This window comes from Halteromyces radiatus, assembly GCF_025201355.1.
Source record: "Halteromyces radiatus strain CBS 162.75 chromosome Unknown BX664scaffold_4, whole genome shotgun sequence".
Lineage (NCBI taxonomy): Eukaryota > Fungi > Mucoromycota > Mucoromycetes > Mucorales > Cunninghamellaceae > Halteromyces > Halteromyces radiatus.
Genome location: NW_026251690.1, coordinates 2,194,821 through 2,215,422, shown reverse-complemented (window position 1 = coordinate 2,215,422; position 20,602 = coordinate 2,194,821). Strand labels below are relative to the sequence as shown.

General features: G+C 33.3%; 8 protein-coding genes across 8 annotated transcripts; 5 read left to right on the top strand and 3 right to left on the bottom strand.

Annotated features, from left to right (window-relative positions):
- The first annotated feature begins 138 nt into the window (after positions 1-138).
- BX664DRAFT_333206 (trafficking protein particle complex subunit 10) lies at positions 139-5,393 on the top strand. Its single transcript, XM_051545478.1, has 21 exons — positions 139-206; positions 304-518; positions 590-786; positions 837-1,029; positions 1,094-1,190; positions 1,254-1,504; positions 1,570-1,734; positions 1,837-2,025; positions 2,089-2,180; positions 2,268-2,518; positions 2,584-2,696; positions 2,785-2,904; positions 2,984-3,143; positions 3,249-3,526; positions 3,618-3,736; positions 3,814-3,937; positions 4,029-4,101; positions 4,198-4,260; positions 4,347-4,693; positions 4,771-4,980; positions 5,069-5,393. The coding sequence occupies exons 1-21, from the start codon at positions 179-181 to the stop codon at positions 5,327-5,329; spliced, it is 3,546 nt and encodes a 1,181-aa protein (XP_051400365.1). The 5' UTR covers positions 139-178; the 3' UTR covers positions 5,330-5,393.
- Positions 5,394-6,026: 633 nt separating this feature from the next.
- Positions 6,027-7,400, top strand: BX664DRAFT_385998 (snare associated Golgi protein-domain-containing protein). The gene is made up of 4 exons (XM_051549294.1): positions 6,027-6,257; positions 6,320-6,487; positions 6,573-6,706; positions 6,803-7,400. Exons 1-4 carry the CDS (start codon positions 6,161-6,163, stop codon positions 7,241-7,243), a joined length of 840 nt encoding a protein of 279 aa, XP_051400364.1. The 5' UTR covers positions 6,027-6,160; the 3' UTR covers positions 7,244-7,400.
- A 369-nt stretch (positions 7,401-7,769) lies between these two features.
- Positions 7,770-10,106, top strand: BX664DRAFT_280558 (cytochrome P450). The gene is made up of 5 exons (XM_051541488.1): positions 7,770-8,128; positions 8,219-8,422; positions 8,500-9,113; positions 9,229-9,710; positions 9,829-10,106. Exons 1-5 carry the CDS (start codon positions 7,862-7,864, stop codon positions 9,981-9,983), a joined length of 1,722 nt encoding a protein of 573 aa, XP_051400363.1. The 5' UTR covers positions 7,770-7,861; the 3' UTR covers positions 9,984-10,106.
- A 443-nt stretch (positions 10,107-10,549) lies between these two features.
- On the top strand, positions 10,550-11,324 carry BX664DRAFT_263015 (membrane insertase OXA1/ALB3/YidC; the record flags this gene model as incomplete). Its single annotated transcript, XM_051540750.1, has 2 exons — positions 10,550-10,837; positions 10,911-11,324. The coding sequence occupies 2 exons, from the start codon at positions 10,550-10,552 to the stop codon at positions 11,322-11,324; spliced, it is 702 nt and encodes a 233-aa protein (XP_051400362.1).
- Positions 11,325-11,702: 378 nt separating this feature from the next.
- Positions 11,703-13,118, bottom strand: BX664DRAFT_280553 (uncharacterized protein). The gene is made up of 5 exons (XM_051541487.1): positions 12,939-13,118; positions 12,437-12,815; positions 12,281-12,335; positions 12,178-12,224; positions 11,703-12,075 (listed from the first exon to the last, which is right to left on the bottom strand). The coding sequence occupies exons 1-5, from the start codon at positions 13,037-13,039 to the stop codon at positions 11,788-11,790; spliced, it is 870 nt and encodes a 289-aa protein (XP_051400361.1). The 5' UTR covers positions 13,040-13,118; the 3' UTR covers positions 11,703-11,787.
- A 310-nt stretch (positions 13,119-13,428) lies between these two features.
- BX664DRAFT_297308 (beta-lactamase-like protein) lies at positions 13,429-14,614 on the bottom strand (the record flags this gene model as incomplete). The annotated part of the gene is made up of 4 exons (XM_051542236.1): positions 14,478-14,614; positions 14,257-14,420; positions 13,672-14,198; positions 13,429-13,609 (listed from the first exon to the last, which is right to left on the bottom strand). Exons 1-4 carry the CDS (start codon positions 14,575-14,577, stop codon positions 13,429-13,431), a joined length of 972 nt encoding a protein of 323 aa, XP_051400360.1. The 5' UTR covers positions 14,578-14,614.
- Positions 14,615-14,943: 329 nt separating this feature from the next.
- On the bottom strand, positions 14,944-16,539 carry BX664DRAFT_333198 (uncharacterized protein). Its single transcript, XM_051545477.1, has 4 exons — positions 16,447-16,539; positions 16,172-16,383; positions 15,675-16,070; positions 14,944-15,603 (listed from the first exon to the last, which is right to left on the bottom strand). Exons 1-4 carry the CDS (start codon positions 16,528-16,530, stop codon positions 15,051-15,053), a joined length of 1,245 nt encoding a protein of 414 aa, XP_051400359.1. The 5' UTR covers positions 16,531-16,539; the 3' UTR covers positions 14,944-15,050.
- Positions 16,540-16,719: 180 nt separating this feature from the next.
- On the top strand, positions 16,720-20,560 carry BX664DRAFT_359064 (Nup93/Nic96-domain-containing protein). Its single transcript, XM_051548071.1, has 12 exons — positions 16,720-16,944; positions 17,017-17,134; positions 17,210-17,272; positions 17,377-17,927; positions 18,020-18,164; positions 18,254-18,589; positions 18,686-18,856; positions 18,954-19,077; positions 19,157-19,428; positions 19,505-19,951; positions 20,029-20,339; positions 20,412-20,560. Exons 1-12 carry the CDS (start codon positions 16,769-16,771, stop codon positions 20,455-20,457), a joined length of 2,760 nt encoding a protein of 919 aa, XP_051400358.1. The 5' UTR covers positions 16,720-16,768; the 3' UTR covers positions 20,458-20,560.
- Positions 20,561-20,602: the final 42 nt, after the last annotated feature.

Below are 20,602 nucleotides of genomic sequence, written 5' to 3'. Positions count from 1 at the left end.
GCATCGGAGGTCCATCATCTTCATCTGAAAGCGCATTGTTAGAGCAGACACTGTGACTGGGCGGGAATTTGAAATTAATATAATGGATGGAGAGAAAGGAACTCTGCCTTTTTTTTTTTTTACCTTTTTATCTTTCTTGTCGAACTTCATTTCTTTCTTTTACTAATTCAAGACCATCATGAGTGGGAAGAAAGTAACAGTAACGTGTAAGAAAAATAACAGAAAATAAAGAAAATAAACTAGAAATAATTTTATCTTTCTTTACTTACAATCTTCCTTGCCTTTTTTTTTTATGTTATATAGATTGTGACGAATATGATGTGTGGCCCCTGATAGCTGACGACCTTTCTTCTCGTCTACCTCTGAAAGGACTCGTATGGCAATCCTCAAACCAACGCGTTGAACGACATATTCAATCTCTTGAAGTTGACTTGAAACGATTTAACTTTGAACAAGTTCCTCAACCACTTTCCACTACACAGACAAACTACTTGAATCTTTACTTTGTCTCCTGCGACGTAAGTAGTTTTATGCTAAGAAAAAAAAAAAAAACTTATTTTGAAACTTAATAACCTTTTATTTATTACAGGACAATGAGGCATACAAAACTAAAGTACGGCGACAAATACGCAATTGGGTAGATATCATCATGACCAAAAAGAATCAAGATTGGCTTATTGTCTATGTAGCAAGTCCTGACTCGAAGAAGACCAATAGTTATCTTGGATTAAAGTCATCTGTCTATGATAAAATACGTACTGACTTTAATCAAGGCAAACAAGAGAGGTAAATACAACTAATAAATGTTACTTCGACTTATCTATTTTCTGTTTTAGGTGTGCATATATTCGTATTAATGACTCTGATGGACCTTCTTCTGAACTTTGGACAACTTTTGTAGAAAAAATGAAAGAAAGTATTCTCACTAGTTTCGATATGCAAGTACAACAAATACAAGAAGATACTCGTCGCTTAGATATGCAACGTCACATGCCTGGATGGAATTATTGTACATTCTTTATCTTGAAAGTATGATACTTTGATACCATAGTTTTTGATTCGGTTTTTTACTAATACTTAAATTGGAACATAGGAAGGATTAGCCCAATCTTTTGAAATTATGACTCTTTATGAAGATGCATTGATCCAATACGATGAACTTGAAGCTTCCTTTTTCCAAGTGTTAAGAGGTAAATATTTGCTTGCGATGAATTTAGGATTCGTTATTGACCTTTTTTTTTTGTTTTAAATAGACAAAGCTTTAGCATGGTTTGGTCATTTTGGTGGAACAGATCCGGGTGATGACAGTGGCAACATTATGGATTTCAAACGCAAGGATTACCGTGATTTGATCAACAAGAATATTATATCAGTATTTGATTTTCGAAGTTATTTATTCGCAAGACAATGTAGGATGCTACTCAAACTGCAGCGTATTGTGGAAATATGTTCAAGAGCTCAATTCTTTATCACAAGTTTTATTCCATCTATCCGTGAAAATAAAGTAAGAATAACCAAACCATAATGACAATATTATCAGTAAAATCTCAATTTTTGTCTATTGTATAGGAACATCTGACAAATCATTTTCTTGAATCATGGGTCTTCTCGGCTTGTATGAACGTGGTGAATGAATGCGAACCATTCTCAGCGCAAATGGCAGCGATAGATCCTGATTTTATTAGTACTTACAGCGCAGTGAAAGCAGATTTATTATTGACAGCAAGACGACAGGTATTTTATTTTATAATGAAAAAAAAAAAACAACAACAACAATGAACCATATCTGGATTCAATTTTTCTAATTGAATAAATTGAACTTTCCATTTTCTATAGCTGGACAAACTTGGCGTACAACAGAAACATCTTCCCAACACAGCACCATTCTCAATTTACCTTGATACACAAATTCCTCCTAATAATGAAACCACAACTCTTGATGATTCCAAAACATCCAATGATATCACCAACCAAAAATTGCTAGAAGCAATCGACTCTGTGGATGCCTTTGACAAGATGTATATGGTAATATAGCTTATTCACTTTCTTTATAATGATGTAATTTAATTTCTTTTATTACTTCAATAGGCACTTAGTACAAGAGCAATCAAAAGCTATGATTCAAGTGGAAGATCTCGTGCTGCTTTGGGTGTGCATGGCGATATTGCAGCATTAAAATAGTAAGTGTTAGATAAATCATTATTATCAATATCAAAATGATAAAAGTCAAAACAACTCATTAATTTGGATTCAAAATTTTTGTATAGTACAAGGGAAAAATATGATGAAGCAGTTCGGATTTTTGAATCAATGATATGGCGATATGGTGAACAGGATTGGAGTTTTATCGAAAATAGTCTTTTGGTCAAATGTGCGGACTCACAGAAACGATTGAACAAGATCAATCAATACGTTGAATCATTATTGGCTCTACTCAAGAATTCTAGTTGTCTATCTTCCTGTCAAGCAGCACAATATGCAGATGAACTGATCGCTAATGTAGGAAAATTGGATAAAGGTAAACAAAAGAGGATTTATTGTTCGCCATTTGATCTTATAACATATTTATAATACATTATATAGAAATCAAGAAACCATTCTCTCCTATGCTTTCTGTATCTGTGGTGTCTATTTTGGATGACGAAAAGGTCGAAAGTACTAGCGTGGAAATTTTAATTGAAAATAACTTGACCAAGGTACGGAAAAAAAAAAGAAGTACGGTAATTTATTGGGATATTGACTTGTAAGCACAATTGATTGATTTTGCTATAACTACTTTAATAGGCTTTACATTTTGATAACCTTCAGTTACAACTTGTCGGCAATGATCCTGAAGAAACAACATTTTACATCAAGAACAACACCATCCAACCTGGAAAAAACACATTTTTACTTACAAGTGATGTAAGTCAAGAAAAAAAAAAAGAGAGAGAGAGAGAGAGGAGAATGTTAAATTGACTATATTCACCTCATCATGTATTAGATTTCAACGTCTGGAAATTATGTTGTGGAATCATGTCAAATGTTCATTGGAAAATTGATCTTCCATCAGGTCTTCATGAATGCTGATCAGAAAAAACGTGTTATACGACTTAATCACGACTCCAAACGACTTATTGCCACTGTGAGTCAACCAACAGAAGGTAAAACATGAACAAAAAAAAAGGACATCAGCATTATTTAACGAAGTATAATCTATTTACTCTGTTTTTTTTTTTTTTTTTTGTGTGTGTGTGTTCGAAAAAAAGTACGATTAGGTGAACGACAATCATTTGCTGTACGTATACAATCTAAAGAAACACCGATCACCAACGGAAGACTCTTATTGGAACCGCAAACTGAAGGATTGGAAATTATCAACACAAACAAGGTCCCTGCAAAATTTAAAACCCACAGTGGTGACATTAAGCAATTGGAATTAGATATGCAAGAGGATGGACATATTATACTTCCAGCTTGCGATGCTCATGAAGAATTAGAATTGGCCATCATATACGAAGGATCATATACCGAATTTGATTACAGGGTAAGAACAAGACAAGTTTCATTTTTCAAATACTGATCTTCAGTCGTCATCATTCTTCGATTTTATCCTTTTTCTTCTTCTTATTCATTAGGTAAAGACAACGGTGTCATATACTTGTGCAGGTACTGAACGCAAGTTTGTTTCCGCTGATACAATCTCGGTGGCAGTACCACTATCAGTGACGGAATCAAGTATTTTTAGAGAAACATGGTATATTGCTTTTTTTCTCTTTTTTTTTTTTCCTTCCTTTTTCTGTTTTACTTATCCTTTTTCTTCCAATTTTATAGCATATTTCTTAAGGTTGAACTATCGTGTAATGGAACTCTACCGGTACGTATTCTTGGATCAAGTCTGTCACCTTCAAAAGTATATGCAGTGGAAAGTCAATCTCAAGTGAATCAATGGAATTTGGTAAGAAAAAAAGCAAAAAAAAAAAAAATGAAACAGCAAAAGACAAGATTATATATACGTTTCGACTCAATATTAACCTATTTCATTATAGACTCTCTTCCCTAGACAGACCGCAACTTTTGTATATAAATTAATCAAGAGAAATGAGATGGATACTGAACAAGGTAAAATAATGAGACGTATGAAGTTTTATTTATTTATTTTTTTTTTTGGACGTGGCATTGACTCATTTACCCGTTCTTTATTGGCAATACTTATAGGGGTTACTGATTCTCTAAGGTCTAAGGTTCATTTCGAAGTGAAATATCGAACTCTCAAAGACGGTAAGCATTCCAAAAGACAAATAAATCAAAATCATGATAAAGTCTATTCATGTTACTCACTGTATTCTTTTCTTCGCTGATGATAGAGGTGGAAACAAGTGTTAGCGCTATGCTAGAACGGAAGTTACGAGAACATCACTTGGGACAACATTTTACCTATGTCTTCTCAAAGGTGCGCGAAGCCTTTTTATCATCTGTGGATTACAGTAGTTATGGACTGATGGATGTTGTACATTTGGATGATTTTGATGCCGAACTCTGTGAATCTTTCCTTCTTCATCGAGATTTGAAAACCAAAGTTGAATTATTGGATCTTATCGAAGAATTCTTTGAAGAACATGAGGCCATTACTATGAAAACGATCAAGGAACAAGCACCAAAGGATTATCCCCAACATGGTATTTCATTTCCATTAGATGTGCCCACTTCGAAGGTGAGATCCTTTCAAAAGAAAAAGTCTGATTTTACTAGATGATTGACGCTTTTTTATTATATGTATTTATCTTGTAGATTTTACATACAGCTGAATTGATCCTGTCCAATGATTCTAGTTTAATTGTATCCGATGCGTGTCCATGTGTCCTACAAATCAAGCAATCGACATATTGGTGTGCAACAACAGATACAAATGATCAAACTCAAGATTATATCTATGATATCGATATTGATTATGATAATTGGCTTCTTTCTGGAAAACGAAGATTACGATTCAGTTCCAAGGTAAAAAAAAAAAAAAAAAAAGAAAGAAATTGAAAAGGAAAAAGAAATTATTTACATAGATATTTTTTTTTTTTTTTTTTGATACTAGCCTGGTGAAACCATGGAATTTCCTCTTAGTTTGATCCCATTGAAAACTGGCAATCTTCTATTACCACCTGTTCGTGTATCATCTATTTCATCAGATATTTTTGCAGCGACAGTATATACCAACAGTGCTCAACAAATCCTGGTAAAACCAAAATCAAAAACAGCTACTTTCTTTATTGAACAACAACAACGTATTTTGGCTATGCAACCTTCTTATGCGGATGATCCGACTTCAAGAACTCTCCCAGAAACAACAGTTTGAATAGTTTATTTAGATGATCTTGACTTTTTATACCTTCTCTTTGTAATAAAAATTTGTATTATAAGATGGATCTACATATTTCGTACCCCCATTTCAGTGTTTGAAAAGAAAAAAAAAAATGCAACAATGATTAGTGTCATGATCAACTAAATATTATTTGTATATGTGCACTTACCAAAAAAAAAAAAAAAACCTCCGGCTATGAGGCACGGTCGCCACGCATCAACCCATCCAGGATGTACGTGATGCAAAAGGGATAGTATAAGTTATCATAATGATAAAAAAAAGACCCAAACAGCAAAGAAGACAGAGAGACGCAAGGACAGACAACCAGGGGCACTAAATAATTTTTTTTTGTTGTTGTAGAAGAAAGGAGAAAATAAAAGAAGTGTCTTTTATATTGTTACATTGAAGCTGTCAAATAATGATGATTATTCTATTGAACCAAGTCAATCATCCAACCATTGTATGTCATAAACTAGCATATAGAGTTCATATCTCATAAAATAAAATAAAAGGCCACTTGTAAGAGATCATGTATAGTTTTTATTAAGAGCATAATAATGATCACAGTTAAAAAAAGGGATTCTTCTTCGGTGTTTTAATTATTTTGAGTTCATTCCATTCTTCCCTGTTTTTTTTTCTCTTCCTTTCTTTCTTCCTTGCTTTCTATTGATTTTTTTTTTTCTCTTTTTTTGATGATCAGTTTTGATTGATAGAGTTTTACTATTATTATTGGATACAACATTCACATATATATATATATATACCTTTATTCTTATTGTTACTTTCATTCGCTTCCTTACTTCCTCTCCTTAGATCACTATTGTGATGAAAACTCGAACAAGGATCATAGCTGGTCTAGCCGCCCTTCTGGCATTATCTCTCTTTGGGATATTAGCTATATACCGACATCAAATTCGTCAATGTAAGTATCTATATAGGATTTAGTTAAAAAAGTGATATTGACTCTTTTTTGTTTTCTTTCAGCCATTCAAACGATAGCTGTTGAAATGCGTACAACTCCGTTTAGTTGGATACTCGTGGTGGCTTTATTGAGTATTACATCTATTCCTCCTATGATTGGGTTTACTTTTACTGCCACTCTCACTGGATTTATCTATGGGGTTCCTTTTGGATTTCCTATCGCCATTATCGGTAATTTCTTGGTAGATATAGGAGGGATGATTTATACTACAAGTAAATTACTTACATTCCTTTTTTTTTTTTTTTTTTGGGTTAGGTGCATTTATCGGGTCTATGATTTGCTTTCATTTGATTCGTCAATACAATTTTGCAAGATTTGTACGATTATCTCCATCTCGACAAGATAAATATCATGCTATTCAAGAAGCCATTGAACAAGGAGGATTACGTGTAAGTAATTTTTTTTTTTTTAAAAAAAAAAGAGGGAATAATGTTTTACATTGTTTTAAGAAAATAAAAACTGACTGACTTATTTATGCGATGTAGATTATGTTATTGATTCGACTTAGTCCTATTCCTTGGCCTATTACCAATATGCTATTATCATTACTCCCAACAGTGACAACACGACAATACACAATGACGGCCTTTTTATCATCTTTCAAATTATGTCTTGAAGTTTGGATAGGATCGCAGCTGGCTGATATTTCCAATCCTGACTTACCTCCTTCTGCACATAGAGTGGCAGTTTTTACTATGCTTGGTAGTGTAATGATCCTTGTAGTTGTGGCTTGGTGGCTTTATCGTTTATCCATGCAAAAAGTTAAATCAATCGCTGAACGCAAGAAGCAAGATTCACCTTCGTATATCCATCATCATCACCAAGAATCTATGGAGTCTTCTTATATTTTGGAAGATGAAGAGAAATCTGTAGCTACTTTGGCTTTACCCATCACTCGAAATACATTATCAATGAAGATGAAATGAGAATTATGAAATCAAGATGATACTTATAGATCATATAATATTCCCCTCCTTTTTTAATAATTTAGATTTTTATGATAATATGTATATTGATTTATTTTTACATTGTTTTTACTAATCAATAGATGACAAATAAAAAAATTCTAAGAATTTAAGATACTGTATTTCGGAAACTCGAGTGAGAAGAATGAGATGAAAATGATCACCCTAAATAGTTTTTCTCTCTTTTTCTCTTTTCAGGATGATGATATTATTATTTGTTTATTACTGTCAATGTTTTTCTTTTTTTATTTTTTATTTTTTGTTTCCTTACCAATATGATCAATAACAATCCGACAATTTGGTTTCCATATTGGGTGCACAAAAAAAGAAAGTAATTGGGGATGGCGTGGCTCACCGTTTTCGGTAAGATTCATCATAGAGTTTATTTTAAGCTGCGCGACTCCTGCAATTTGGCCTCTTTTTTTTTTTTTTTTCCTGTTTTTGTACAAAAACAGATAAAACACTCCGGAATGCATTTTTTTTTTTACATTGTCCATTCTTTATAAATCACAATTTCATCCTTTTTTTTTTTTTATTTTTCTTCTTTCTTGTTAAATTTACTCTACTTCCTCACCCTACATGAATCAATTGATACAAAAACTAGATTTGACATCTTTGGAACAACAGGCTCAAACTTATCTTGATAAGAATATTGCACCTCTCATTGGCATTCAGTCCTCTATCCGACGTGTTCTTCTCGGTCTTGGTCTAGTATCTTCAGTTACCTATCTTTTTTCAAAATATATTCTCTATCGACTCTTTTTGAATAAGGTCAACAAAATTCCTGGTCCTCCCGTTGAATGGACCCCATTTACTGGTAATATGCGTGAAATCATCAGAGAAGAGGTAAATATATATATATATATATAAATCACATATTATGGGATAAAAAGAAAGCATTAATCTCTTTCTTTTTTTATTTATTTATTATTTTAGGCGGGTGTTCCTCACAAGAAATGGGCAAAATTATATGGTGGTATTCTCTCTTACAAAGGTCCTTGGTATGAAAATCGTATCTTGGTGACAGATCCTGAATTAGTCAAACAAGTCTTGACAACCAATTCCTATGATTATATCAAACCACCACGAACTCAAGACTTTTTGAAACGCATACTTGGAGATGGTTTATTAGTCAGTGAAGTAAGTGAATATAATAAATATCTTCGTTAATTTTTTTTTTTTTTTTTTTTTTTTACTAATCTATAACTTTTCCATAGGGCGATGCTCATCGAAAACAACGAAAAATGCTCAATCCAGCATTCTCTGTTCAAGCTTTACGATATATGATTCCTTTGATGGTAGCTCCTGGTGTTCAATTACGCAATAAATGGATGGAAATCATAGCTCAAGATAAGAAGAATGGAAATACGAATGGTCCAACTGAAATCATTGTTTCTTCCGGTCTTTCCTTGGCCACTCTGGATGTGATTGGAAGTGCTGGAATGGGACAGAACTTTGATTCTTTACAAACATATAACACTCCTTCAGAAAACAAACTCAGCAAGGCTTATCTCGATATATTCAAGGCTGATACTTCTCTCTTCAGAGTGTTGACCTTCTTCTTCCCTATTTTACGACATGTACCTACTGAACGCAACAAAATGCTTAATCAAGATTTGAAATGGCTGGATGAAGAAAGTCGGCGTTTGGTTGAAGTGGGAATGGATCGTGTGGATCAAGATAAGAAAAAACATCAAAATATAAGTAATGATCAAGGATCACGTCAAGTCAAGGATTTGCTTACTTTGATGGTGGATGAAGTGGATGAAGCTGGACATAGTATGACTGTAAAGGAACTTCAAAATCAATGTTTAACTTTTTTGGCTGCAGGGTAAGACTATTTTTATTTTTATTTTTTATTTTTATATACATCATAGCATTTTTGTGAATGGATGACTTATATTTGATGATTCTATTCTTTTTTTTTCTTTTTTTCTTTGAAATAGTCATGAAACTACCAGTGTTGCTCTTAGTTGGTGTCTTTGGCTTTTGGCGAAGCATCCTGAAATTCAAGATGCTCTACGTGAAGAAATCAAGCCTGTTTTTGGTCAAATAGATACGGAACATGCTATTTTTGCAGATCCTTTGGCAAACAATCAATTTGCCTACGCTAATGAAGCCAACATACCAAGTTATGACACTATCAACAGCTTACCCTTATTGAACAATGTCTGTAAGGAAACATTACGGTTGATTCCACCTGTGCCTCTGACTCTACGTATTGCAACCAAGGATAGCGTCATGAATCACTATGTAGTACCTAAGGATACGATTGTAGCTCTAAGCCCTATTGTTAGCCATCATTCAACTGACATTTGGGGAGATGATGCTCTCGAATTTCGACCTTCTCGATGGGATGAACCTCTTGCCAAAAATGTTAGTCCTTATGAATACTATCCTTTCTTGGCTGGAAGCAGACAGTGTATTGGTAAAAAAAAAAAAAAAAAAAAAAAAAAAAAAAAAAAAAAAAAAAAAAAAAAAAAAAAAAAAAAAAAGATACCGTTAAAAAGTTTGATATTCATGTTGATTTTATTCTTTTTCAATAGGTAATCGTTTTGCTATGGTTGAAATGAAGATTCTATTGGCCTTGTTGATCATGGATTTGAAGTATACCGAAAAACCAGGCTTTGAATTCATCAAGAAACAATCCATCACTTTGCGCCCCCATCCTAATATGACTTTATTGGTTGAGACCGTGTGATGAACAGTTGATATAGTTTACCATATGTATTCCCTTCTTGTACTATTCATTTCTTATATAATTTAGATACTTAGTCCTTTTTAGTGTCAGTCATAGTTATTCTTAAAAATAAAATTAATGTTCTCGTTCTATCAAATCATTTTTTCGTTACTATCATCCTATTTTCTATTGTCATCGTTGATTCGTCAACCGTCGTCACAGCACATCAAAGAAGACATTTGATTTTGTTTGATATTGTGTTAGCCTTTTCATTTGTACATTCCTATCAAACCACTTCTAAATTGAAACCCCGTAGAGAAAAAAATTAACTCTTCTTTTTTTTTTTTTTTTGTTGTTGTTGTTGTTGTATCATTGATTTTTTATATAGAATGCTAAGGCACTTACCTAACAAAATACCTAGAACAGGAAAAAAGATACCATGGGGTTTGAAGAACAAACATATCAATGATAACATTCGACGATGCATTACAACAAACATAAGCGGTGGTAATCATCCAACACGGCCGAACATAGTAGACTCGACTTTTGATACCAATGTCACAGAACTACCTACAGATACAACTTTGATGGAAACAACGTTACCGACCATCATAGCTGCTAATGAACAAATCCTAATGGCTATGCATCAAGATCTTGGCTTACCATGGTGGACTTCTATTATACTAGGCACACTTACTTTACGAACTTGCTTGACCCTTCCTGTTGCGGTCTATCAACAACGAGCGATTGGCAAAATGATCAACTTGGCTCCTATGATTCAAAGTTGGGCAGAAACTCTCAAAGTGAATGTGGCAAAGGAATCTAATCGATTGAAACCGGACTATGCAGCTTATCAAAAGGAACTTACTAAACAGGTAAACCAAAAAAAAAAAAAAAAGATAGTGAAAAAGTTTTTTTTTATTCAAGAGATTTCTATTTCATGAACAGTATCGACAAAAAGTCAAACGGATATATGCTCAACATGGATGTGCTCGATGGAAACTTTTATCTTTACCGTGGATTCAATTGCCTTTATTTATGTGTATGACTTTATCTATTCGTGATTTGACAGCTTTACCTTTACCCTGGTTTGGTCAATACCATACACAACCTGTGGATGGACTTTTACAAGGTGGATTTGGTACTTGGATGGATTTAACAGTTGTGGATCCTACTATGGTGTTTCCTTTTTTGGTGGGTGCTGGGAACCTTATCAATGTCGAGGTAAAAAAAAAAAAAAAAAAAAAAAAAAAAAAAAAAAAAAAAAAAAAAAAAAAAAAAAAAGGATCACTTATTAGGCTCGTCTTAATTATTATTTTGTTTCTTGATATTCATCTTTTTTTTTTTTTGTGTATAAGCTGAATGCTTGGGCGGCAAGAAATATAGAAAAAACAACAAGTCAAAAACTTATCACAAATGGTCTTCGATGTCTTTCCGTGGCTTTTGTACCTATTGCTGCTCATGCACCTATGGCTCTTTGTTTATATTGGTTTACATCCAGTTGGTATAGTGTTGTGCAAAATCTTGCATTCAAGGTGCCAAGTGTAAGACGAACTTTGGGAATGCCGTTACTCAAGTCGAAAAAGGACCTTCAACCATCTTCTCCTTAGATAGTCAATGTATCATATTTTAGAATAGAATAAAATCACATTTTTGAAAATAAACGATATTTTGTATTTATTTCATCATCATCACAACGATGTTTTAGTCAAATCATTTGAAAATAAAGACATTGATAATTATTAACAGAACATTTTTATTTTATTGAATTGGTAGACAGACTAAGAGGGAATAATAAACAGCAAAAATAATAATAAAAACTAATCTAGATACCACGGCCACCAGTGACTTCCAAGGTATGACCAGAGATATAACTGGCCAAAGGAGAACACATCATCATGACGGAACCAGCCACTTCATCAGCATTACCAGAGCGACCCAAAGGAATATCGGCAAAAGGATTCACACGAGCACCAGTCTTGTTACCAGTAGGGATACCAAGTGCCACCTTTTGACCATCCACTTCAATAGCAGCACCAGATTCTTTAGCACGAGTAAGACGAGTATCAACCCAACCGAAAGCAACAGTGTTGGCACGAACACCAAAAGCTCCCTAAAAAAAAAAAAGAGGCCATTCGAAATGGTAAGTTGAAAGATATCTTTCCCACATTTCATTCTTGCCCCTAACCAGTTTTTCTTTTTTTGTACTACTTACCCATTCCTTAGCAATAGTCTTAGTTAAACCAACAATACCGGCCTTGGCTATAATAAGAATAAAGGTAAGAACACAATCATCATCATTTTTTATGGACTCTTACCAGTAGCATAATTAGCTTGACCAATATTTCCGTGTAAACCAGAAGTGGAAGAAATCTAAATGAAATAAAACAGATGTGAATATGCATGATCCTCCTCCTTTTTTTTTTTTGTTTATATCATACTATTTTTTTTTCTCACATGTAAAGAAGACTTACGTTGACAATGGATTTATTAGCACCATCCTTTTGACGAAGATATTTGGAAGCAGCACGGATTATCTTGAAAGGAGCAGTGTTATGAACAGCCAACATCATTTCCCATTGTTTATCGGTAGTCTTGTGAAGCATACCATCAAAAGTGAAACCAGCATTGTTGACAATATGGTTGATCTTGCCAAAGGCCTTGACTGTACCTTCAATCAACTTTTCAGCAAAATCAGCATCCAAAATATTGCCAGGAATAGAGATGGCCTTCAATCCAGCAGCATTGATGTCGGCTGCTACTTGATTGGACTTTTCAACATCAATATCGGTCACAACAACGGAAGCACCTTCACGTGCAAAAAGTTCAGCACAACTCTTACCAATACCTTGACTAAAATAATAATAATAATAATAAAATAAAATAAAAATGAAAGAGTTTATTGAGTTAAATAATGATTAGATAAATAAAAAAGCATATTTGATCTTTTGCGCGTTATATTATATTTCTCTTTACCCAGAACCAGTGATGATGGCAACTTCACCAGCTAACAAACCTTGAGGATAATTACCAGACAAGTGACCTTTAATAGTGTTCAAACGATCAGTAGCAGACATAATATATAAAAGTTATATAAATAAGTGGTTGAGTAAAAGAAAAGAAGAAAAAGGAAAAAACAGAGAAGGAAAAAGAAAGAAAGATATAAATTTCCCATTTTTTTTTTTTTTTTTTAAAAATGGAAAATAAACTTTTTTTTTTATCAGTGTGTCAGCACTATTACATTGACGGGACAACTAAGCTCCGAAGTGCATCATAGTCTCTCTTCCCCGGTTTTTCAAAGTGGGACATACCCCGCTCCACTCGTTTTCTTGCTGACTACTGTGAGAAATTGCAATAAAGCTATTCTTAAAAGAGTATTCTAGTTCAGTATCTATTTCATCATCATAAAGAAGAAATATCAACTAGTTTTATTTGTATAGGAAAAGAATATCTAAAACTAGATCTATCATAAATGACTTTTTTCAATGTAACACCATTCTTTATGCATCATTGTATACATTTCCATTTGATTAAAAGTAGATCCATCCAAGATTTTTGCTCGTCCTTCTTCTTGTAATTTCAACATATGTAAAGCAATACCACGTACAATCACCGGTTGCAAATCTGTTGACATTTCACTACCATACCTAATCAAAAAAAAAAAAAAATGAACAAAAATAAAATGAATAATAATATATTTTTTACTTACAAACTTTCAGTAATATCCAATGCTGTCCAATGACCTCCATGAGCAGGTTTTTCCGATCGCATCAGTTGTATAATTTGAGATTCTCTTTCTAATCGTTGACGTTGATACTGTCGAATTCTATTGACACCATCTTCTACTACAACACCATGACCAGGATATAGACGAGTAGGTGCCAACGTTTCCAACTTTTGTAAACTTGACATATAAGCTGAAAGATTATTGAAGACTACAGAACCATGACCAAGGACACAATCGGCAGTAAATATAGCGTTTTCTTCTTCCAACCAGAAACAGCAATGATCATCTGTATGACCAGGTGTATGTATAACATGAAGGGTGGTTGTCTTGTTGTCGTTATCCAAATGAAAGATTTGATGATCATGTAAATCTTCTAAAGGTGCATCTTTGGGAAAACCGTCCATATGAAAATGATGATCATGACTGTCCAATGATAATGGATATTTGTGTACCCGAATAGGAAGAATAGGATCATTCAGATCAGATTGAAGAATATCTGAAAGACCTCCCTAACAATATAGAATGAGTACAAGTTGGAGAAAAAAAAATATTATAATAATTACTTACAAAATGATCATGATGACAATGACTGATAAGAATATCCGATATAAAAGCATCAGGAGAAATGGTTTTCAAAGATTGTCGTAGTAAAGGAAGGTACCCTAATTCACCTTCACCTGTATCAATAAGGATTTTACGATTTCCCAGTCCAATAAGGTATGTATTGGTGCCTACAAATATACTGTCAAAAAAAAAGAAGTCGTCGTTATTTTTCTTTGGTGATTTACCTTGGAGACAAAAACTACTTGGATTTAAACCCATGACGCGCCATACTCGATCAGATAGTTGTTCAAAGTCTGGTAAGGAAGGAAGTCTGTTGAGAGACATGGTGTCAATAGAATGAAAGGAAAAAAAGATAAGACTGTTATTGAAAAGAAGGAGTAATGAGAGAAAAAAAAAAAGAAAAAAAAAAGAAAGAAAGAAAGAAAGAAAGAAAGAAAGAAAGAAAAAAAGATAAGAAGGAGTTTGATATAAGCGAAAGTATGATAAAAAAAAATTAAAAAATCCACGTGTCAATCACCTTTTTCAAAAAAGGGACATTTGGTGTCTCATAATAGAATTGTGGGGTTGCATGATTCGCCCTGTTACTGTTTCCCCAACGGGTTTTAATAAACTGATGAATTGGATATTTCCTTTTTCAGTAAAAATTCTGACAAGACAATGACATTTCAAGTTTTACGATAATTATGATGATAAAAAAAAACTATCATTTTATTGATATAAAGGACTATACAAAAAGAAAAACAAAATAGTAATAATAATAATAATAAAAGATCATCTAAGGTACAATAAAATTAAAACTAAAGAGATACATTTTCTATCTTCTTTTCTTTCAAATCATCAGTAATAGGCAATCCTCTTCTTTTCTTCAAAATATTGCTAATATAGAATTCACCTGCCTTGTAACTTGATCGTACTAGAGGACCACTTGCTACATATTTGAATCCTAATTCCATACCTTTTGTTTCCCAGTATTTGAATTTCTCGGGTGTAACATATTCATGTACCTTCATATGTCGTTTGGTAGGTCGCATATATTGACCCAAAGTCACACAGTCCACATCAGCTTCACGCAAGGCTTCTAATGCATGTAGTACTTCTTCATCTGTTTCACCGCATCCCAACATAATCGATGATTTGGTAATCAATTCGGGGTTGACTTTCTTGGCATGATGTAACACCTTCAGTGATTGTCGAAATCCAGCACGGCGATCTCGTACATATGGAGTCAATGCTTCCACTGTTTCAATGTTGTGAGCATATACATCCAATCCAGATCGAGCTACTGTTTCCACACCTTCCAATGATCCACCAAAGTCACCTGTCAAACATTCCACTAGAATATGAGGAGCTCTATAACAATAATAATAATAATAATAAATAACTCTATATATAAATTTTTTTTTTATTTATTTATTACTTACTTTGATTTAATCTTGCTGATAGTCTCTGCAAAATGACTAGAACCACCATCAGTTAAATCATCCCGATCCACACTAGTCAACACAACATAATCTAATCCCCATCGACTAATAGCTTCAGCAGTATGTTCAGGTTCATGAGGATCCAAAGCCTTAGGTTTGCGATTGGTCTTGACAGAACAGAATCGACATCCACGAGTACATTCATCACCCATTAACATGATTGTAGCAGTAGCTGTTTGATGTTCACCACCACCCCAACAATCCCCAATATTTGGACATCTCGCTTCTTCACACACTGTATGGAGTTTCAATCCACGTAAATCCCGCTTAATCTTGCCAAAGTTTTGTCCTGATGGAATATCGGTTTTTAACCAAGAAGGTAAACGAGGTTGTTTACTATCCAAAGAAGAAAGAACAAAAAAAAAAAAAAAAAAGAAATCGATTATTATTATTTTTTTTTGTTTTATTCATCCTTAGTTGTTTTTCTATTGACTTACAGTTTCGTAGTGACCACTTTCTTTCCTTCTTCTACCACAGTTTCCCGTAATTCTAAGGCTTCAGAAGTAGTCAACTTTTCATATCCAGGATTCACAAAGTCGTCTAATCCAGCAGCAGCGTCTTCAGCAGCCAATCTTGCTTTGAGTTCACTTAGTCGAGAAGGTTTTCCTTTCTTATCATTCACTGCAGTGGCCTGTGTACGGACTTGTTGCTAATAAAAAAGATATACAAGTTGTTAACAAAAAGAATGAGTTTGTAAAGTTGACTTTATTACCAACACAAGAGGTGTTTGCTTAATAGTAACTCTTTTTAATAAAGTATGAGAAGAGAGAGTATGAAGAGGACGTAAGACGGACATGACTAAAAGGGTGAATAAAGGAATGGAAGAAAAAAAAAAAAAGAAAAGAGGAAAAACTCGGACGAAAAAAGTTAAGAGTAAAGCGTAAAGTGGAGTGGGAAATCAGTGACTGCTGGAGCTCCACTGTGTCAAGAAATTCTCTATTTGGGAACTCAAAAAAAAAAAAATTGCCTTGCTTCTTTTTTTCTTCTTTCGGGTTTAAACGCGCTTTTGTTGCTACTTTTTGTGGAAATAGATTATGAGTAGCTTTATATTTGAAAAACTTTATGAAAAGTCAAAACAACTCGTACAACCTACTTCGTCAAGCTTACATCAACTTCCTTACATTGATCGTGAACTTGACCAAATCGGTGCTGAAACTCAACTGTTAGCTGATAAGACAAAAGCTCATAGTCAAGATCCTTATATCAAAGCGTAATAAAATGTTTTCTCAATCTATATTTTTATTATTCTCAACTAATATAACTTTTCTATACCTATATTTAGACACTGTTTGTTAGCTCAAGGTGGGGTAAACCAATATGAAATTTCTGAAGTCTTGAAAAAACTAGATACATCCTCCACTTTTGAACGTCGTGAACGCAGTCTTGGTGCTAATGTCGACGTAAGTGAACAAATAAAAAAAAAAGAGTCTTTTCATTACAGTCGATACTTATCTCTTATGTTATATCTATTATAGAAATATTTGGAACAATCTTATGAGCAGGCCATGAAAGAAGCATTCAAAAATGAAGAACTGATTGTATGCGAAAATAATTGTCACCATACAACTATAATATTAATAGTAAACGTTTTTTTTTTTTTTTTTTTATTATTTATTTATTTTTATCTTGTGAAAATATCTAGATGGAAGAACTCGGTATTCAAGGAAATTTGGTCAAAGTGGACACCGATTGGAATACCAAGGCACAGACGTGTTTAAATGAATGGGATCAACAGGCACCAATCCTCAATATATCAGACAGCTTGAAGAGCAATATTAGCAACAAAGATAAAGATATAAAAGGGACGTATAATGAAAAGGAATTAGAAAGGGAAAATAATCATTTGCTCGATCTTGCTCAAGCCATTCAACAATTGAACGATCATCGATTACAAGAAAGAGAAAAGCAAGGCAAGAAATTCGATTTGATTGCTGCCTTACCATCTTCATTATTGCCATCTTCTTCAACATCACTTTCAAAAGGAATCAACACCTCAAATTTCTCTACAACTCCAACACCTCCACCAAGTGATGCTGAAGATGCTCAACAATTACTGCGATATTTTGTAACACAGTTCGATAAGCTCAAGGATGACAACCTAGCTTGGACATTATATGATACCCCACACAACCCAAAATTATTGGCTACTCAATCCTGTTTGATTTCGATATCTAAATCATGGTTGGAAAAACAGTAAGTGAAAAAAAAACGGGAAAAAAAGGATTAAGTTATATATATATATATATATCCATTTAACTGTTTGATTCTCTTCATTTTATTATTAGATATATTCATTATATCGATAGTACTTTATGGAAACATGCAAGCAAAGCCAAAACTGGTGGAAACCCTTCTTTCGTTGTCAGATTACAATCTTTTATCCAATTTACATTCAAAAGAGGATCAAGATGGATCGATGATCGTTTCCAGGTAAAATCATATATATAAAGTCTATATCACCCATAATCAATGAACAATCTTTTTTTATTATTATTAAATTCGTACTTTATGTAATTTAGATTGCGGATGGTATTCCTATGTGGGCTTATCTTTACATGTTACTACGATCTGGTCATCCTTCCTTAGCAATTAAATACGTCAATGATCATCAACAAGATTTTGAATCAGCGGCACCGTCTTTCATCAAATACTTTATGGAATATATGAATCATCCAGAGAAAACACTCCAACGGTCACATTCTGTTGCTGTTTTGGCCGAATATGAACAAATGAAATATGGAAATGAGATTGTAGATCCTTACAAGCTATTGTTATACAAGGTTATTGGACGATGTGAAGTTGACAAGACCCTTCCTACTATTATTAGATCAAGTGAAGATTATCTCTGGTTACAGGTAAAGAAAAAAAAAAGTGGAGTAGGATATCAGAAAAATGAAATTCTCACCTTGTTTTTATTTATTTTTATTATGGCCACTTTTCTCAAATAAAAGCTTTCTTTGATTCGCTTACCCGGTACTCAAGAAGAGTATATCAATGAACGCTATACACTACAAGATTTACAAGATGCTATCAATGGATTTGGTTCAGGTCATTATGATCGCAATGGTAATACCCCTTGGCCTTATTTCAAGATCTTACTCTCAACATTACAGTTTGAAAAGGTAACAAATGATGATGATATATTTTTTTTTTTAAAAAAAAAGAAAACAATATATATAAATGTTAACATTTTTTTTTGTACCTTTTATTCATTTTTAGGCGATTTCATATTTACATCAATTCGAACAAACTCGTTTTGCGGCTGTCCATTATGCTATTGTTCTTGGTTATTATGGTCTATTATGCATTCCAAAGGATCCACTTGTATCTAACTCTGGAATTGGTAAACATATAAGAGTGAGGTATAACCATGATCTGTGTTCAGTTGAATTAATATTTTTTTTTTTTTTGTAAATATGTAGTTACGACAGAGAAACTTAGTCAACAAGTCTCATTCAATTTTGCCAGGTTTATACGTGAATATATTAAATCAGCATATATAGATCGCAAAGGAACGGAAGATACAAGAGTGGAAATGGAAAAGGCTGCTATTCAATATGTTTTCCTACTTACCATGTTTAATCAAGAAGAAATGCTCAAACTCTCCTTTTTATATATTCAAGATTTGGTTTTGTGCTTCCCTGATGGTGAATGTATTCTTGGTACCAATTCACCTGGTCAAGGAAAACGACAGGTAAAGAAGAAGAAAAAAAGAAGTTGACTGTAACGTTAAATAATAACGTGAATATCTTTTCTATTTTAATATTTAGCTTGGCTTGATCGATCGATATAAACGATTATTAGGTGTTCAAGATCAAACGACTTATTCCACGCATATATTACATCCTATTGGTGAAAGACTTGTGAAAAAAGGAAGATATACGGAGGCTATTCATGTTTACCAGCTATCAAATGATGACAACAAAGTCTTGGATGTATTAATTAAGGAACTGGGTGATACATTATTCACGGTTGTCAAAGATATCAACGCAGCCAAGGCAAATCCCGACATTCGTATAAGTCCACAAAAACAACAGGTATCATTAGTGGATATGGCACAATCAGCATTGCAACATTGTGATGCCAACCTCAGTAGTAGTGGTGGTAGTGGATTCCGAGCAGCAGATGACAACAAGAAGCAAATGATTCGTGCGTTTATCTTACTATTTAAAGGTGTATGGCTCTATGGAGAAGAAAAGGATGAACAAGCTTTATGGGTAAATATAAAATGATGAAATAGTGAAAAAAAAAGGCTGATGACAGTCAATTTTTTTTTTTTTTTTTTGGATAATAGGCTATTCAAGCATCTGGTATCTTACCATTGGTTGAAAAGATAACCTTGGGCCAGATTCAATCCATGTGTGATCATTTTAGTCGTCTTGAAAAACAACAAGCTGATGCTATCTACAATAATTTACCTGGGTTGATCGTTATTTCTGGTGATATTTTGTATAATATTTGGTTTGCTTTGACACAAATACCTGACAACCGAGCTTCAATGATGCCTCATATTCAACAAATTAAACAACAAATGCGAAACTTGCTTTTATTTATTGGTTTAATGCCTGATAAAATACCTGGCGATATTACCGAACGGTTGAATAGGTAATGAGAACAATGGTATGAAAAATAAAAGAATGCTCATTTCTTTCTTTCCTTTTTTTTGGATAAATGTAGGATTGATATCAATATGACGACTTCAGTAGAACAACGTTTTGTATGAACTAGAAAAGTACCTTTTTTTTTAGACTTCTATATGACAATAAAAAAAAGACCTTTTAATATATATTGTTGTTGTTTTCTTGTAGACTTTAACAATATTTTTCGATGTGTACGCATATTACTCTTTGTTATTTATTTATTATTTG

What these genes read in the sequence shown, in the direction of transcription:
- BX664DRAFT_333206 (XM_051545478.1), top strand. Translation starts at nt 179, where the DNA reads ATGAGTGGGAAGAAAGTAACAGTAACGT. An exon ending in CCTTTGACAAGATGTATATG is followed by an intron (nt 2,026 to 2,088) that starts GTAATATAGCTT and finishes TTACTTCAATAG; the next exon opens with GCACTTAGTACAAGAGCAAT. An exon ending in AGTATTTTTAGAGAAACATG is followed by an intron (nt 3,737 to 3,813) that starts GTATATTGCTTT and finishes CCAATTTTATAG; the next exon opens with CATATTTCTTAAGGTTGAAC.
- BX664DRAFT_385998 (XM_051549294.1), top strand. Translation starts at nt 6,161, where the DNA reads ATGAAAACTCGAACAAGGATCATAGCTGGTCTAGCCGCCCTTCTGGCA. An exon ending in CCGACATCAAATTCGTCAAT is followed by an intron (nt 6,258 to 6,319) that starts GTAAGTATCTAT and finishes GTTTTCTTTCAG; the next exon opens with CCATTCAAACGATAGCTGTT. An exon ending in ATTTCCTATCGCCATTATCG is followed by an intron (nt 6,488 to 6,572) that starts GTAATTTCTTGG and finishes TTTTTGGGTTAG; the next exon opens with GTGCATTTATCGGGTCTATG.
- BX664DRAFT_280558 (XM_051541488.1), top strand. Translation starts at nt 7,862, where the DNA reads ATGAATCAATTGATACAAAAACTAGATTTGACATCTTTGGAACAACAG. An exon ending in GTGAAATCATCAGAGAAGAG is followed by an intron (nt 8,129 to 8,218) that starts GTAAATATATAT and finishes TTATTATTTTAG; the next exon opens with GCGGGTGTTCCTCACAAGAA. An exon ending in TTAACTTTTTTGGCTGCAGG is followed by an intron (nt 9,114 to 9,228) that starts GTAAGACTATTT and finishes TCTTTGAAATAG; the next exon opens with TCATGAAACTACCAGTGTTG.
- BX664DRAFT_280553 (XM_051541487.1), bottom strand. Translation starts at nt 13,039, where the DNA reads ATGTCTGCTACTGATCGTTTGAACACTATTAAAGGTCACTTGTCTGGT. An exon ending in GCCATCATCACTGGTTCTGG is followed by an intron (nt 12,816 to 12,938) that starts GTAAAGAGAAAT and finishes TTATTATTTTAG; the next exon opens with TCAAGGTATTGGTAAGAGTT. An exon ending in CTAATAAATCCATTGTCAAC is followed by an intron (nt 12,336 to 12,436) that starts GTAAGTCTTCTT and finishes TATTTCATTTAG; the next exon opens with ATTTCTTCCACTTCTGGTTT.
- BX664DRAFT_333198 (XM_051545477.1), bottom strand. Translation starts at nt 16,530, where the DNA reads ATGTCCGTCTTACGTCCTCTTCATACTCTCTCTTCTCATACTTTATTA. An exon ending in AGCAAACACCTCTTGTGTTG is followed by an intron (nt 16,384 to 16,446) that starts GTAATAAAGTCA and finishes CTTTTTTATTAG; the next exon opens with CAACAAGTCCGTACACAGGC. An exon ending in ATCAGCAAGATTAAATCAAA is followed by an intron (nt 15,604 to 15,674) that starts GTAAGTAATAAA and finishes TTATTGTTATAG; the next exon opens with AGCTCCTCATATTCTAGTGG.
- BX664DRAFT_359064 (XM_051548071.1), top strand. Translation starts at nt 16,769, where the DNA reads ATGAGTAGCTTTATATTTGAAAAACTTTATGAAAAGTCAAAACAACTC. An exon ending in TGTATCTAACTCTGGAATTG is followed by an intron (nt 19,078 to 19,156) that starts GTAAACATATAA and finishes GTAAATATGTAG; the next exon opens with TTACGACAGAGAAACTTAGT. An exon ending in CTGGTCAAGGAAAACGACAG is followed by an intron (nt 19,429 to 19,504) that starts GTAAAGAAGAAG and finishes TTTAATATTTAG; the next exon opens with CTTGGCTTGATCGATCGATA.